The 19,048-nt window shown below is 39.6% G+C and overlaps 1 protein-coding gene across 6 annotated transcripts in view; it reads right to left on the reverse strand.

The window, feature by feature from the left end:
• ATRNL1 (attractin like 1) overlaps positions 1-19,048 on the reverse strand; it is a 976,173-nt gene that overhangs the window by 809,255 nt on the left and 147,870 nt on the right. For all 6 annotated transcript variants that reach the window (XR_010589324.1, XM_005293856.5, XM_065552410.1 and 3 more), the window contains exon 8: positions 3,174-3,429. Coding sequence is in view for 5 of the 6 variants with exons in the window: in XM_005293856.5 (XP_005293913.1) it covers positions 3,174-3,429 (256 nt within the window). In the remaining variant the exon portion in view is untranslated. The remainder of the gene's footprint in view (positions 1-3,173; positions 3,430-19,048) is intronic.

Here is a 19,048-nt window from a genome sequence, read left to right on the forward strand (position 1 = left end):
TATGTTAAAACCACCAAGAGCCAGTGTCTGAAGAGAATATAGCATCCACCCATAGGTGCTGGAACTAGGGGTGCTGCCGCACTCCCTGGCTTGAAGTAGTGATAACCAATTACACAGTTTCCGCCTTCAACACCCCATTATAAAAACTGTTTCAATACCACGGCATCCACCCATCAGTGAAAGCAGCACAATGTCAAATTCTAGAGTAGTCTGAATATTGGAAATAGGCAGAGAGAGGAAAAGATATATTATATTTTCTTTTTACAAGGTCAGAAGCCTTTCTTTGTAACCAATTTCCTTTCTGAACAGGACATTAGAGAGTTCTACGTAAATACATCTATCACTTGCCATACCTTCTGAGTTCCAAAAAGCAAGTCATGCTTAGTGCAAACCACCATCTGAAATTTCATGGTTAAAAATCATTTCAATGCTGCAAAGCTAGAGATAAATATTGAAATTGCCAAGGAATTTGGGGGGAAAATTGCCACAGAATTCATTAACTATTGGTGGGGGACAAAAATAAGAGGTACTAAGGTGAAACAAAACACGAGGGTTATCTGCTGAAACTGAACAATTACAGCATACAGGGCAGATCCTAAAAACCACTGCTTGTGTGAATAACCCTTCCTCAGACAAGTAGTCTCATTCCTGTCAATGGGTTTTTATATGAAGATCTTATATTGCTACAAATCTACATTATTTTTTAATTCAATAATGGAATATATTTTCTATGAAAACACCCACTTTCTCATTAATATTTTCTATAATTGGCAGACAAGCTAATATCTCTGAAAGGAAACTTACTAAATTGAGATTAATTCTGAACCATGATAACTGCCAGCAGTGCAAAATATATTTCTCCCCCACTCAGAGTTTATAACCATGGATTCAAGGTGTTTTTTTTTTTAAACTTGCTTAGTTGTAGATAGTATTCTGTTTTATTAATCCTCTAAAAACATAGCCCTAACATAGTAAAGAAGCTGTAAAATGGAAAGAAGTCATGAATTTTAGCTCTAATGCCAACAATAAACTATCCAATAAACACTGAAATTTTCATTTACATTGCTAAGTGAGGCAAGAGGTCCTCACTACTACCACTACCACCACTTCATAATCAAACCAAACAACACCACATCATAGTTACTGTAAGATTTTCAAAACATGGAGTTTGGTACTTCTTCTCTGACCTTAATACTTAGAATTGATATACTATATTCAAGGTACTGTTAAACATTAATGATCATGCAGAAAACTACAGTAATTATCATGATTTATGTTTCTTATTTTACTTTGTGTTTTTCTTAAAACAGGTCTTCAATAAAAGGCATTCATTCTTGGAAGTTTTTTCAATGGACTTTGCCTTCTATAATTCAGTGTTATAGAGTAACTAGTGATTATTACTATTTTATGCAAACAAATAGTCAAGATTTAGGAGGCAATTAAAATTGACTAGCCTTGTCTTGTCTTGTGCAGATCTAGTAAACATCCCTGATTCAAATTCAAAGAAATGTAGAGGAACACCTAGCTTGGAAGATAGAGACTGCAATTTTAGGATAGTCTTAAGCAGCTGCATCAGAAATATCAACACGGATAGACTATATTATGGTAGTCTTCCACCCATTCTCATTCCCTTCTAGACATATTCGATATTGCTAGAAAAGATGTCAATATGGTCCTCAGAAATCATGCCAGGAATATAGTGGAAGCATTCTGTCACTGTAATGTAGACAGGTTGAGAGGCTTCATGCATAGAAGCCACAATTAAGCAAAACAGTTATGCTCATGCTTAAACTTTAAGCATGTGAGCAATCCCACTGAAGTAAAAAGACTAGTTCAGTGCTTGAAGTGAAGCATGTGACACCTTAGTGCTAGATGAAGCCAAAACTGAAGTCCTGCATTAACTATGCATTATTAAACTAAAACTATGCTTCTTTTGATCAGCTGAAAACTGGTGAACTATTTCAAATTGGCCAAGCACAACAGAAGACTTATTCCCTACCCAAAACAGCTTACATAAATTTATGCAGTTATATACTCAGTGTCTCTCTCTCTCTCTCACACACACTCACACACACACACATATATATATATATATATATATATATATATATATATATATATATATATATATAAAATGAGACAAAATTCAAAGAAATTGTCCCAATACAAAAATACCACTTTGAACCTTTACATGTCTGAAGCTGCTGGTAAAAGTTCTTAACACACTCAATCTAGTAACCACTGTCTTGTTAAAAGAATTGTTAGGGACTCAGTTGAGTACCATAGAAAACAAGGAAGGAAGGAAGAATGTGAAGCAAGATTCTTCACATTCCTGTTTTCATTAAATAATTAATGTGCATATTAATTAGCTTTATTCTTAAAGATTATCATAAGGGCCATTTTAATATGGTATTCTAACTATTAAAAGAAAATGTTATGTGAAGTCTATAAAATGAAATATTAAGTTATTTACCATTATCTTATCTTATATTTGTTTACACTTAGAAGGGAACAAGTTTATCGGTGTCTAAAATATAAAATAATCCAGAAGCATAGCTAGATTTAGTGAAACAACAACAGAAGTTGTAGTGATTTATAGAAGTTGTGATTGATTTTATTTTCTATGGTAGTTGCCATTATACTCTAATATTTCTTACAATGCAATTGTAATCAGAATAATTATTAAATGTTGAAATTAAGAATGGGAAATACTACAGTAACATTAATTCTTGCAAGGGCAAAAATTTCAACATTGTTAAGGTGATTACTGTATACCGTGCTATTTATTAAACCTTCTTTTCAATAAACTTATGTCTGAGAAAATGTTGACAAACCTTACACACCATCATAACTCAATATATGTAAAATTGTTGGTTCTTACCCTTGCCTTACTTTGAGTACCCCAACCATGACTGTGATCACACCCAATCTACTCCAATATTCCCAAAATAGGAACCAAACTCGACCAATTTTAAAAAACAACAACTGATTTTACATACGTTAAAAGAAAAAAGGAGCTACTTAGATCAAAAATTAAAGAAGAACAGCACAAGAGTTTTTTGAGCTTGCCAAATATATTTTATTCTTCTAAACCTAACAAGTTCATGATCGGTTAAAAATCAAGAAACGAAGCATCAATATAGGGCAAAAAGAAAGTATTTAAAAGAACTCACTGATATAGTACTCTTGCACACTGCTTGTGTAACCATACACTGCAGAGTATCCAAAAATGATGATCATGACAACATCTCTGCTGTCCAACTCTACTATATGCGCTGAGTGACCCTCCACAGCATACTGTTGGCCATGTACAAGTATTGCAGGAATTTTGGTACTCCATGTTTGACTGTTTATGCTGAATATCCACAGCTCATCAGTGACATTCCCATTATTTGTTTCAATTTTGCCTCCATACATGTAGATGTCTTCCTATTAAAATTAGAGAAAAAAGTGAAGTTAAAGAAGATCACATCCAAACTGCATTATTACTACACCATATAAAAGAACGTAAGTGAACAACCTCTTATAAATACTTAAAAACAGACTATGTTCATCAGCTAATTATCAGCCCTGCTTCCAAACACAGCCCCTTGAGCTAAAGCAAAAATGATGTTAAAAAGAATATTTCACCAGAACGAACCCTAATAAAGTGAAAAATAAGACAAAAATCAATTTCAAATATGGATATTTCAAGGACAAATTTTAAAGATCTAGGCACTTTTCACACTCGTTAAAGCTCTCTCGTCAGAGTTCTGAAAGATTTTTAAGTGACTTTTTTGAAATGTGTACAGAGATTTCAACTTTCTCTCCTATCCCCTGCAGCATAATTTAAGGCTATAGCTACACTACAACCTGGGGGGTTGATTCATAGTTCCCATGGACATACTCATGGCTATTTCTCATCTGAGCTAGCATGCTAAAAATAGTAGAGTACCTGCAATAGCACAGGCAGTGGCAGCAGAAGTACGGGTTAGCCGCCCTGTGTATGTAACCCTGGGGTTCAGGCAGGTTTGTACTTGGGACAGGTAGCCTATGCCACTACTGCCACTGCCTGCACTACTGCAGCCACCCCACTATTTTTTGGCATGCTAGTCAGATGCTCACTGGAGAGTCACATCTGAGTTGAGGTTGTTGGGGAAGTTAATGCTGGTTTAACTGGTGATCTTTCTGACTTGAGCTACTTCAATGCTAAGCTAATGATTTTTTTTTTGAGACACATTTTTACAGATGCAAAGTAAATATCTTCATATCAGAGACAAATTCAGAATGTAAGTACAAATCTTTAAAAACCTTTGTGTAATGAAAGTATGTATTACAGATCATTAGCCTTTATTTGCAAATACCATAGATTAACATTTCAATTTTTCACTACAAGTTGTTATATTATTTATTCAGAACACAACATACACAGCTCAAACCAACCACAGTTAGAGAGTTTGTGAACAGTAATAATTAAACTGAATTTAGGTCTAATCAATAAACATTTATAACCCAATAAGAAAAAAAAAAGGATTTCTGTAACATTTGTGGTCAGGATTTCCTATACTACAAAATCAGGTTTTCAAAATTACATATTATTCCCATGGAGACTGATTTACAACTCAGAGTAAAACAGCAAAGGAAAGAAAAGCTTTAAAAAAAAAAAAAAACTCCGACAGAGGGGTAGGAGGGCAGGTAATGAAATGGACTTGAGCAACACATCTCTAAGAACAACAGTTATGAAAGGTAGGTAACCTTTTTTTCTTCTTTGAGTGCTTGCTCATGTCAATTCCATTCTAGGTAACTCACAAGCAGTATCCCTAGAGTTCATAGATGTATGGCTTGTAACATGGAGCGTTGTCTCGGGCTTGCTGTGTAAGCTCATAGTGAGACGCGAACATATGTATGGAGACCAAATGTCAGCCCTGCAGATATCTGAAATTGGCACATGGGCCAGGAACGCTGCTGATGAGGCTTGTGCTCTAGTTGAGTGGACGGTTACAATCGCTGGTGAAGGCACCTTTGCCTGATGATAGAATCGGATGCAGGCTGTGATCCAAGATGAAATTCTCTCTATCTGCCACCACAACAAACAACTGTGTCAACTTATGAAATGGCTTGGTCCTCTCGATGTAGAAGGCTAGTGCTCTCCTGACATCCAGGGAGTGCAACCTACATTCCTCCTCAGACTTATCAGGCTTTGTGCAGAAGACTGGCAAGAATATGTGCTGGCTTGTGTGAAATTGCCAAACCACCTTGGGCAGGAAAGCCGGATGTGGCTGCAACAGGACCTTGTCCTTGAAGAACACCATATAGGGCGGCTCCGATGTAAGCACCTTAATCTCAGAGACCCTTTGGGCAGAAGTTATCGCCACCAGGAATGACACCTTCCAGGAGAGCAGAAGAAGGGAACAGGACACCAAGAGCTTGAAGGGAGCTTTCATGAGCTGTGCGAGTACCAGATTCAGGCCCCATGGAGGGACTGGATCCTGGAATTAAGGGTAGAGCTGCTCCAGACCTTTTAAGAACCAGACCGTCATGTTATGAATGAAGACTGATCTGCCCTGGAATGGAAGGTGAAAGGCTGACATAGCAGCCAAGTGGACCTTAATTGACGAAAGGGACAAACTCTGAAGCTTGAGATGTATACGGTAGTCCAGGATCAGCTGCAGTGAGGCCAACTCAGGCCTAATGTCTTGGGCCGAGACCCAGCATGTGAATAGTTTCCATTTGGCCAGGTAGGTTGCTCTAGTGGAGGACTTTTTACTCTCCAGTAGGACCTGTTGGACATCGGGATGGAGAGACCACTCATGTCGAGATGAGACGGTTCTGCTGAGGTGATCTGCCAATACGTTCCTGGTTTCAGGGAGGAGTGCTGCCACGAGATTAATGGCATGCTGCACACAAAAGTCTCATAGTCTGAGGGCTTCTTGGCAGAGGGCTGATGACCTGGCTCCGCCCTGCTTGTTGATAGAAAGCTTCGTGGTGGTGTTGTCCGTCAGGACTTGAACCACTTTGCCTTGTAACTGGGACCAAAAAGCCAGGCAGGCCAGGTGAACCGCCCTGAGCTCCCTGACATTTATGTGGAAGGAGCAGTCGACTCCCAACCAGCGGCCCTGTGTACTGAGCTCACCCAGGTGGGCTCCCCAGCCTAGCTCCAAGGCATCGGACACCAGAGACCACAACAGGGCCGTGAAGGGGACTCCCTGCAACACCGATGCGGGGTCCAGCCACCACGCCAGGTCCAGGTATTGCCTGTTGGGGATGTAGACCGACACCAACCACACCTGCAGTGGCTGGAGGTGATGCCGGGCATGACAGACAAGTACAAGTAGCCATGTGGCCAAGAAGCCTTAGGCAAGTGCGGACAGTTGTGAGCGGGTGGCCCCTCACCTGGGAGATTACATCTAACATGGCTCAGAAACAGGTCTCCAAAAGGAATGCCCTGGCCCACATGGAATAGAGAACCACCCCAATATGCATTGCACTGGTACAAGGGTCGATTTCTTTTCATTCAATAACAGGCCCAGGTCGCAGCATATGGACCGCAGCGGATCGAGGCTGCTCTGCACGTGATCCCACTATCTGCCCTTGATGAGCCAATCATCGAGATAAGGATAGACCTGGACCCCTTGCCTCAGGTAAGTGGCTACAGGGGCAATGCATTTTGTAAAGACCCGCAGGGCTGAGGAGAGGCCAAAGGGGAGCACCAAGAACTGGAAATGGCGCCGACCCATAAAATGGAGAGACTGTGCCTTTGGAAGATAGAGATATGGAAATAAGCATTTTTCATGTCGAGAGCGGCATACCAGTCTCCCAGATCCAGTGAGGGAATAATGAAAGCCTGGGACGTTATGCAAAACTTCAACTCCTTGAGACACTTGTTGCGTCATCGCAAGTCCAGAACAGAACATAGGCCCCTTTTTGCCTTCGGAATCAGGAAATAGTGGCAGTAGAAACCTTTCCCTCTCATTTCCTCAGGGACCTCCTCCACTGCCCCCTCCTGAACGAGGAGATGCTCATGAGAAGGGACCCTGAAGAGGGATGGGAAAGAAGGAGAATGGCCAAAAACTGAAGGTTGTAGCTTAGTGACAATTTCTAGCACCCAACAGTCTGTGGTGACTCTCAACCAGACCGAATGGTAGGAATGGAGATGATTGAGGAAAAGATGGGGCAGATCCAGGGAGGTGACCGCGGTGTCACTCTCGAGCGTACCCTCAAAACACCCACTTCTGGCCCCCGTTGTGCTTCACCGGATCAGGCTGCGCAGGCAAGTGGGAGGAGGAAAGGTGGCAGCGACTGAACCCAGCATCCCTTCTCCTCGAAGATCCCTGCGGAGGCTGCCAAGGCGTTAGCAGAGGGGGCAGCCAGAGCAGCTTCCTCTCAGACTGAGGCGTATTCATCCCCAGGGAGCGGAGGGTGGTCTGAGTGTCCTTCAGACCATTCAACCTCATGTCAGTCTGATCGGAAAAGAGCCCAACTCCATCGAACGGAAGATCTTGTATGGAGGACTGCATCTCCTGGGACAGGCCGGCGGTCTGAAGCCAGGAGCTGTGCCTCATGACCACCACTAAGACCATGCTGGCAGCCAAACTGGCCGCATCCCAGGCCAATTGGAGGGAGCACCGACCTGCTGCAGTGCCTTGCTCCACAAGACCCCCAAACTCTTGAGCCACCTCCTGGGACATGGAATCCTTAAACTTGTGAAGGGAGTCCCACAAGTTAAAATTATAACATCCCAAAAGAGCTTGGTGGTTCACTACCCAGAAATAGAGACTTGCCGTGGAAGAAATTTTAATTCCAGAAAGGTCCAGTCTCTTGGCCTCCTTATTCTTGGGGGTGGAACTGACAGGCCTCTGCTTGTCCTTTTTGTTAGCCATTGACCATTGACCCCCAGGGGCGGGAGGGTATATAAGTATTTGAACCTTTTCTTGGCCCTCTTGGAAGTGGGCAGGATAGAGGACATGGTTTGCCAGAGGCCTTTGGCAATGTCCAGGACCCCTTCATGCACCACGAGTGCGACACGTACGGGGGTGGACGTGGAGAGCACATTGAACAACGTGTCCGATTGATCCCCCCATCTCTTCCACCTCGAGGCCTAAGTTGGTGGCCACCCATTGGAGCAGGGCTTGGTGCTCCTTAAAGTCATCTGGTGGGCTAGCATAGGAGGGCCCCTCCTCTGGAAAGGAGGACGACGACTGAACCACTGGGAGAGGGCCTGGGGCATCATCCCCCAGAGGAGAAGGGGGTCCCATGGTGGGACCCTGTTCCTCCACTACAGCACCAGCCAGCACATCCTGCACTGAGCCTAGTGAGATCAGTGACAACTGGGCTTTGTCTGACGCAGCGACCGAAGACCAGTGAGAAGGGGCATCAGCATAACTGGCACACCCCAGACATTCCAGTAATGCTACTGTGCTGGCCACTGGCCCTGCTGCCAGGTCAGCATCACTGCGGCAGATGCACCCTCTGGAACCTAGTCGCGATGGTGTTGCTTCAGCGAGGGGCTGAACTTCCTCTCCATGCCGGAGAAATCCTCCTCTGGTGACCAGAGCAGGGTCGTCGGCGCCTTGGTCTGGCGGCTAACTGTCGGCGTGGGTGACTGGTGCCTCAAATGGTCAGACCGATGCCAGGAGTACAGGGAGCGGCACCATGTTGGGGAGCATCCCCGAGGTCTCAGAGACAGTGTCTGTCGGTACAAAGACAAGCGGTGCCGACTTTAAGGCGACCGGTGCGTCCCTCTGGGTGAGGCCCAGTGGAAGAGGGTGCACTACACACCAAAGCCAAAGGGCATTAAAAAGGAACTGAGATGGCGTAAGGCCGGCGGTACCTGACGTAACAATGTATGACCGCAGCACTCAAGGAGACGCCAAGCCAGCCCTATGGATACTGCTAAGGCAAAAGTCTCTGACAACTGCACCTGGGCGTGCACACACCTAGAATGGAATTGACATGACCAAGCACTTGAAGAAGAAACCCTAATAAATATTGGTTTTGGCACACACGGATCTACAGGTGTTTATGCAAGTGTGACTGAGTGAATGAGCAGGCAAGTCTGGAATTAATGTAAATACAGAAAAGAGGTCTTTGGACCATGATAAGGTTCATACCATATATGTGGATTCAGAAATTGAGCAAGATCTTTGGATTCACAGGGGAGTGGAAATTAGTGTTGGGTTTTTTTGTTTTGTTTTTTAAACATATCCCCATGACACCTCATGTTTGTCATGATCAACATGCTTGAAAAATTAACTTGCCATTCTCTGTGGTAAGATGTTAACCAAAGACATTGGCAGAGTCTATAGTCTACCTATCATGCCCCCTTCACCTCTCAACAGTATACCCTGTTAAAATACTTAAGTTTGCAACGAAATCCTTCATGTCAAAACAGGATTTTGTTACATTGCCAAATTATCTGAAATAAAAAAAATTGATTTGTCATCATGTGTCCATCCCCCAACATATGAATTATTTTAAACTTTTAACACATTTTGTTTAGGAGACACTTGTCCTGATATTTTTAAACTGTTTCACTTTATTATATGTTTTTAAATGGGTTTTTGTCAGATGGTAAAAGATGAATGACGTGGATGAATAAGTAGCGCTCTTAAGAGAATTCTAGATATGTCACTTTTCCAGCACTTTTATTTAAATAAGTTCCTACAAAGTAGGGTGAACAGATGTTCCAATTTTATAGGGACAGCCACGATTTTTGGATCTTTTTCTTATATAGTCGCCTAGTACCCACCCACCCCCAATCCCGATTTTTCACATTTGCTGTCTGGTTACCCTACTATAAGGTGAAGTACAAACCAAAAACTTAAAATGAGTTAAACATAGATTTTTGTGCTGAATGCCTAAGAACCAGTCCCCCCGCCCCCGAATGTTTTGTGAACAAAAGTTGTTTAATGTAGTTAAAACTTATTTTTGTGCTGAATGTCCCCATGCTACTGGTACATTCAGCAAAGAGATCTGTACTTTGAACTTCACCTTTATGAAGAAATTAGAAATTAGTAATATTACATACACACACTTGTTCTTCAAAATGTGTTTCTGAAATTCTTGTAAAATTCTTGTAAAACTATCATGTAAAGTTACGGTATGTGCTGTTTTCTAAAGTTAGTGTACACAGACTTGGCTTTTTGCTGTTAACTGGAACCTCTGGCCCTTTCCCTTGCTTCAGTCATTGATCTTTCTCAAACACCTGACTAGAGAGAAGGGATCTTAGTACCAACAGAACAGAGGCATGTTCCTCACATGTGAGGCAAACAGGGAGCCAGATCAGTGGCTGGCTGTGTTAAACACAATAACATATTGCCAAACTATGATGCATAAAAGACAGGTAGACAGGGAGAAGGATTAACTGCATAGGATTCTAAGTGGAGCACGTAAAGGAAGAGGGAGATGAGCAGAATCTTGAGGTCAGAACAGAGAAAATAGAACTCAGCACTGGGGACATAAGGAGGGATACAAAAGGAATGGACATGATTCAGTATCAAGGAAAAAAGGATGTTATTCAAAGAAAGAAAAAGAAACAAAGCAATGGGAATAAAGGGGAGAAAACAGATGGGAAAGAGGAAAGGTAGTTAAGACATGGACAGAATTAAAGATAGGATTAGACTAAAAGAGCAGAAAGAATTAAGATATTTAAATAAGGAAAGAAAGGGGTTAGGGATTCTGAAGATCATCAAGTTCAGGCTTGGGCTGGGCTATAGGCAATGAGAATAACAAAACTGAGGAATCATCAAGAAGATTGCCCTGCCAGTATGCTGTTAGCTCAAAAACCTTAGGATGATCACAACTGTCAAAGTATCAGAAGAAATGAGGACCTAAACCATTTGGGGCTTTAATATAATAGGTCAAAATCAACAGCTTAAATTTCACCCAGCAATTAAATGGTAGACAGTGAAAATCATAGATTGGTGTTTACTTTGCAATTCAGGGATTACTTGTTCTGGATACATTACTTCATAGCTTAAGAAGTTGCAGAAACCTGAAAACTTTCGTAAACATCAAAGGATGAATGGGCCAATAGTTGTGTGTAAGTGTTAGTATATGAAGTCAAGAATGTATATTTTTTTAAATAGAGCTGGTTGGAACCCAGAATTTCCATTCCAGGGGATATTCCCAAATTTATAATTTTTTGCATACCAAATCCGAACAAAAAATAGAAATTTCCCAAAGGGAGCCAGCTAGGCTATCTGCCAGTAACGAAGTCAGTTGGGGAGCTAGGCAGTCCAGCATCCTAGTTTCTTCCAGCCTAGCAAGCTGGCAGACAAGTCAGCAGAGAGGCAGGCTAGGTGGGCCTCCGACTCTCCTGATTTCCAACAAAAGTTTTGACAGAATCAACACGTTCCCATAGAACATTTGAAATTTATGGAATAAGCATTTTTCAATAGAAAACTGTCTTGTCAGAAATGTTTTGACCAGTTCTAATTATAAAGGAATGTAACAAAAGTTGTATGCTCTGAAAATAATAAATAGTGCCTCTTCTAGGGGTCTTGTGACATCAGCTGATATATAAACCAAGTGATAAAATCACATTTCTCATGGCTAGAAGGAAAATGAGAATGAGACCTTTTACGGTGACTTGATGGATTTGTGGATAGAAATGTTCTTACAGAAAGAGTGGGCACTGAAGCTCAGTTAGTCAGCAGGTTGTGAAAAACATTACTCAAACACAGAAGACGGACTTTGAAAATAGGTGAGCTGACCTGACCCGACACTATTTGAAAAAACTGCTAGAGGGAACTCTGAGTTTTATGGTTGCAAGAATTACCTTAATTTTTTTTGCTTTATTTGCTATATTCTTTTAAGAGTTTGGCCTGATAATAATCCAATGAAGTATGTTGTTATTAAGTAAATATGGTTGCTCAGGGTTTTTCCCATTGAATTTTCTATTACAAAAGAGCAAAAGCCACCAAGAGTAATAATCAGATGAGCAAGCGCAACATCCCGAGTGAGAAACAACAGAAAATACTTTTCATAAAAGAGATTAAAATTTTATAAAGGAGTCTCACTTTGACAAAATAAACATATGGTAAAGGAGTAATTTAAAAACAGCTATTAAATAGAAACAATTGACTCTGACTAGTGATTTTAGATGCTTAACTTGAAGTTGACTGCAGAGCAGGTGCTCAGCACAGTCTAAAAAGCATGCCCCTTTAAAGTGCCTCCTGATGTAGCCCCAAAAAAAAGATGCACCAAAAATCACTAGTCACGTTGGAAATCTTGGTCTGTGTAAAATCTCCAAGAGCCATCCACATATAAATGGCAGTAATGCTATTAGAACTCAAGATTTCCCTACATCCAGCCATGTTCTCTCTACCCCAGGCCTTGCAATATCAGAGAGTGGCTTACATGTGACTTTCCTTCTAAAAGACCAGTTCCTATTAGTTGTGGTAATTGTAGATGGAAACTCTGACAATGTGAAAACTCTGCCGATATATTAAAAAAAAAAATCTAATTTGGTGGATTGACTAGAGAAGATAGGGTTAGAAAGAGGAGAGGTGGGGTTTAGTACATTGTCTAGAGATGAACAAGAAATCAACATGGATCAAAATGAAATAAGCATGTATAATTTCCTTTTCTATTTGCTATTTGTTACATCAGTGAAAAAATGTAAAGTAAAAAAATATTTGAAACCACCAGGCTCTCCCCACTGATATTTGTATATATCCAATTAGTTCTACCTGAAAATCAGGTCACAGAGGGACGAATCCGAAGTAACGTGAATTTAAGCCAACAGAAACTTAAAATCCAGACTGAGGAGGGAATTAAGATAGAGCAACTATAAGTTGGTTTTGGACTGTTTTAAACCCTGTGAGATTTTCTTTCTTTAAGGGTTTGATCCTAAAGCACCATGAAGTCAATGGGAGTCTTTCCACCAACTTCAATGGGCTTTATGAATCAGGCCCTAAATGTTGCTCTTATTCAGAGAGTGACTTGCTGCTTGACCTGGATTGGTCAGACACTTAGAATTAGTTATGAAGAATCAATAGAGAAAGTAGTAGTCTGGTCAGAATAAGTCTCAGAAACAAGACTGGAGAAAATGAAATATATTCTAACCTAGAAACCAGGTTCTAATAAAAGCCTGAGGAAAGAAACACCAAAACTGACCAACCTAGAGAGAAGAAATCAGTCAAGTTCTCCAACTTTGAATATGATCTATATTATAAATATGACTATATATGTATATACCATACATGTATATAATTATGGTCACCCATAAAAATCTGCCACTTTAATGTAACACCTTAACTAAATAAAGCTTACCATGTTATTCATAGTATGAAGAGTATTTCCTATAGTAATAAGGAAGCAATACATAGAAAAAACAGATAATGAACCTTTTCTATAAATTTAAAGTAAAATTGGCCAATTTGTAAGGGTGACCACTCTTTGTGAACACATATCAAAGCTTTAAAGGGGACAATCCCAGCTAACTATAAATTGAGTGCCTGGAAAAGATTTCCTTGCCCACATAACTATAAAAATTATCCCCAAACTGGACCTTTGGACTTGGCAGAATTCAGGAATGGAGGCATGAAAGTGGCTTTAAGCTACTTTCCTTCCCCCACCCCCAACTTTGCTGTGAAAGGGTCACTAGGTCAGTGCTGAAAGTACAGTTTAAAGCAACCTCAGGACTTTGTGATGCCAGAATGGAGACCAAATTTGGCACATGATGGGATCTCAATTTATTAGAAATGTATATAGAAAAATTGTAAAGGGTAAAACTACAAAATTAAATTGATTTAGAAAATAAGACTGCCATAGATTTGATGCTATACCGCATGATTTATAAAGAAAACTACGTAGAGAAATCAAAAATTTTAAGTCTCCTGAAAGAATCCCACTGTTTGTGCATAAGTGGAAGTTATGCACATAATATAATAGGGCTGTCAAGCGATTAAAAAAATTAGTCGTGATTAATCGCACTATTAAACAATAGAATACCATTTAAATATTTTAGATGTTTTCTACATTTTCAAATAATTAATTTCAATTACAACAAAGAATACAAAGTGTACAGTGCTCACTTTATATTTAATTTTGATTGCAAATATATGCACTGTAAAAAAATTAAAAAAAAATATTTTTCAATTCATCTCATATAAATACCATGGTGCAATCTCTTTATCATGAAAGTTGAACTTACAAATGTAGAATTATGTACCAAAAAAACCTGCATTCAAAAATAAAACAATGTAAAACTTTAGAGCCTAAAAGTCCACTCAGTCCTACCTCTTGTTCAGCCAATCACTCAGACAAACAAGGTTGGTTACAATTTGCAGAAAATAATGCTGCCTGCTTCTTGTTTATAATGTCACCTAAAAGTGAAAACAGGCGTTCACATGGCACTGTTGTAGCTAATGTTGCAAGATATTTACGTGCCACATGCACTAAAGATTCATTTGTCCCTTCGTGCTTCAACCACCATTCCACAGGACATGCTTCCATGCTGATGACGGGTTCTGCTCGATAACAACCCAAAGCGGTGCAGACTGATGCATCATCATCTGAGTCAGATGCCACCAACAAAAGGTTGATTTTCTTTTTTGGTGGTTCAGGTTCTGTAGTTTCTGCATCGGATTGATGCTCTTTTAAGACTTCTGAAAATATGCTCCACACCTAGTCCCTCTCAGATTTTGAAAGGCACTTCAGATTCTTAAACCTTGGGTCGAGTGCTGTAGCTATCTTTACAAATCTCACATTGGTACCTTCTTCGCGTTTTGTCAAATCTGCAGGGAAAGTGTTCTTAAAACAAACAGCAACATATGCTGGATCATCATCCAAGACTGCTATAACATAAAATATATGGCAGAATGTGGGTAAAACAGAGCAGGGGACATACAATTCTCCCCCAAGAGTTCAGTCACAAATTTAATTGATGCATTGTTTTTTTAAACGAGCATCATCAGCATGGAAGCATCTGGAATGGTGGCTGAAGCATGAAGGGGCATATGATTGTTTAGCTATATCTGGCACCTAAATACCTCGCAATGCTGGCTACAAACATGCCATGCAAATGCCTGTTCTCACTTTCTGGTGACACTGTAAATAAGAAGAGGACAGTATTATCGCCTGTAAATGTAAACAAACCTGTTTGTCTTAGCGATTGGCTGAACAAGAAGTAGGACTGAGTGGACTTGTAGGTTCTGAAGTTTGACATTGTTTCATTTTTGAGTGCAGTCAGGTAACAAAAAAATCCTACATTTGTAAGTTGCACTTTCAAGACAAAGAGATTGCACTACAGTACTTGTATGAGGTGAATTTAAAAATACGATTTCTTCTGTTTATCACTTTTACAGTGCAAATATTTGTAATCAATTACAACAATTTGATCTCAATTACAACACAGAATATGAGATATATATGAAAATGTAGAAAAACATCCAAAATATTTAATAAATTTCAATTGGTATTCTCTTGTTTAACAGTGCGATTAAAACTGCGATTAATTGTTATAAATTTTTTTTTTGAGTTAACTGCAATTAATTGACAGCCCTAAATATAACAGGAGAGACTGAAGAGACCTTTAAATGTACTCTTATAATTGTTGTCCCTATTCTTTAGTGATTTGAAATATGAATGAAATTGTGCATGAACACTTATTTTCTGATTACCATTAAAGATTTCATGAGAAACTGAAATAAAAAGGAGATGTTTAAAAGGTTTTGTTAAAAGTTACAAATAAATTTAAATAAGTGAATTGCTGAAACAGTCATTCAAGGGATTATTATTCCTTCTAATGAAGGAAAGTCTGAAATATATTGAGTACTTACAAAAGTTTTTGTTTCCTTAAACAAGTTTTCCCATGTTTTATACAGTATTTCAAATTCAGGCAAAAGCTGATAAACTAATCACCTGGAGCTCAGAAAAGGAGTATTTAGATTATTTTCCTGGTCAGAAAACTATAGCAATGAACATGATGTAAAAATTTAGTTGGATAGTTACTGAAAGAAACAGTCTTTGAGACAAAGGAGTTCAGATAACTGGCAAAAGGGCAGTGTTGGCGATTCTCCCTCTGAATTACCTGGTGCTCAAATAAAAATAGAAAAGATTAATTAACCCATCTTGCTCTCACATTTCCAGGTGCCATACATCTTTGACTGTAAGAAGAGATTAACAGGTGGCATGATGTTATTATCTGACAGTTAAGATAAAACCTGTTCAACAAGTTGAAAAATCAGTTCATGTGGAAAATTAATGGCTATGCTTGAAAAGAAGGCATACAGCAGCATCCTCTCAGGAGGAATCATTTTGTTTGTTCCATATCTTCAGGGCTGTTTTTCTTGTCAGATGTGGAGGAAACAAAGCTTTCTACAAGTTTGATAAAACTTTTCTATGGAAAAAAATCTATTATGAAAGCAGTTATTTGCTTTAGTTTAAACAATATTGAATAAGAATCTCATACACTGAAAGTTTAATCTTTTGGTATTGAATATTTTATTGTTGTGACACTGACAGATGGTCAACTTGGGTATGACCCATAACAACAAAAGGCACTGAAATGTAATCAAGACAATGTACTTGTATTTGAATTTCAAAGAGAAGTCGTAAATCAGGAATCATTAGCTCGTATTTGTAGTAATAGAAATCAAGGGTAGATGCTAAGTGTATTGGTCTATGTTTACCCATCTCTTGTTAAAAGAACAGGAGTACTTGTGGCACCTTAGAGACTAACAAATTTATTAGAGCATAAGCTTTCGTGGACTACAGCCCATTTCTTTGGATGCATATAATTGGGCTGTAGTCCACGAAAGCTTATGCTCTAATAAATTTGTTAGTCTCTAAGGTGCCACAAGTACTCCTGTTCTTTTTGCGGATACAGACTAACACGGCTGCTACTCTGAAACCTATCTCTTGTTAGAAATTTAACAATGTAATCAGATTATCTTGCAGACAATTCCCTTTCATATCTTAATGGCCCTATATTATGTATGCAAATGGCTCAGTTAACCTTAAGATCAAAGATGTAAGATACTGCAGGAACTAATATTATTATTTATATTATCTTCAGTTTAATTATCTATGCTATAATGAACTGTCTTGATAGTTTGAATGGCTAATTGCCTTATGTTAATGAATAAAACTAGTTTACCTGTGTACACATAGGAAATAGAAGAGTACCTTCAAAGCAACAATATGGACCACCTATTCTTCATTGGCAAAAGGTCCTGCTGTGACAATTGCTGTCAAGAGCCTTATCAGCTTGCTAGAAGACTATAAAGGAAAAGCTCCAGTCTTGTTTTTTTTTAAACTCAGGTCTGCTTAAACTTTAACAGGGAAGGTCTAAGCCACAAGACTGAGGTCTCCAGGTTTACTCTGGATTTACCCTGGAATTCTCATGGAAGAATTTGAACAAACTCTAAATCTGGACTGCCCACTGAACTATAACCTTTTAAATTGATTCCAGAAAAACTTTTACAAATATGCAGCCTCACCATCTCTGCTATGAAACTTTTCACATATCTGTATGTATACTGATCTCTTAACCACTACAATTCTCTTCCTTTTTCCTTTTATTATTAAAATCTTTATAGTTTTAATTACTAAAGGATTGGCATCTGCATGATTATTGGGTCAGATCTAAAACTCATATTGACCCAGGGATCAATGTCTGGTCCTTTGGGACTGGTGCACCTAACATATGGTGAATCTGGTTTTCAGTAACCACTCAGTTGGACTTGGATGTCTAGATGGGAATCAAGGGCTGAGACGCTTAAAGGAAGCTGTATTTGGCTTCTTGGTGATCAGTGTGGTATTACAAAAGCTGTTTGGTTACTGGTTTGGTGAATATAATTATAGAATAAAACACCAATTTGAGGGATTATCTGACCTATTCCTTGCAGTTTGCCCTGAGCAAGCATTCACCGTGTGGCCCCTCCAGGGACTCAGGCACAACTGTATTGCATCTTCTGTAAAATGCTGTACACTTTAAGAGCACTGTACCTGTAAATGAATGGTTTTTATCAGTAGCGAGTCTAAGATTGATGGACTTTGTATCTCTGTGAAAACTATCTATGTGGAGAGGCAAAATTAGTTCTATTGTGCGGTAAATGTCTAATATCTGAAACTGTTGTATGCAGTGTTATTGTAGCTGTGTCGGTTCCAAGATATTAGAGAGACAAGGTGGGTGAGGTAATATCTTTTGACTTGAGGAAGAATTCTGTGTAGCTCAAAAGCTTTCTTTCACCAACAGAAGTTGGTCCAATAAAAGATATTACCTGTTTAATATCTAAATGAATTATAGGTAGTTAAGGAGAAAAAAAAAGTTTGTTTCCCCCCCCCTTTAACTGGAGAGGTTTTAATTGGCCCTTGAAATGTGTGTTATCTACTTAGGCTAAACAATCTTTTCAACCTCGCATTTAACTATGACACTATAGATATGTCTACACTACAATTAAAAACTTGCGGCTGGCCCATGCCAGCTGACTCAGACTCTCAAGGCTCGGGCTAAGAGACTGTTTAATTGTGTTATAGACTGTCAGGATCAAGTTGGAAACCAGGCTTTAGTATTCTGCGAGATGGGAGGGTCCCAAAGCTAGGGCTGAAGCCCAAACCAGAATATCTACAGCATAATTAGCCTGAGCCCTGAAAGCCTGAGTCAGCTGGCATGGGCCAGCCACGGGTATCTAACTGCAGTGTACAACATACCCTCTGAGTACATTTCCCAGACCTGAAGAAGAGTTCTGTGTAAGAGCAAAAGCTTCTCTCTCTTACCAATGGAAGTTGGTTCAATAAATGATATTATCTCACCCCCTTTGTCTCTCTAATATCCTGGGACCAACACAGCTACAACACTGCATAGAACTAAATTATTCAAATAATATAAAAAAGCTCAAGATTTGAAAAAATAAATATGACTAGAGATCATGAAAAAGAAATCTAAGGTGGATTGGTTTGCCATCAGCTGAGCTTGCTCTAAGGGTATGGCTACACTTGCAGATGTAGAGCGCTTTGAGTTAAACCCGCCTTCGGAGAGCGCAGTAGGGAAAGCGCTGAAGTCTGTCCACACTGATAGCTGCAAGCACACTGGCGTGGCCACATTTGCGGCACTTGCAGT

Source organism: Chrysemys picta, chromosome 7 (assembly GCF_011386835.1).
Source record: "Chrysemys picta bellii isolate R12L10 chromosome 7, ASM1138683v2, whole genome shotgun sequence".
Taxonomy (NCBI): domain Eukaryota; kingdom Metazoa; phylum Chordata; order Testudines; family Emydidae; genus Chrysemys; species Chrysemys picta.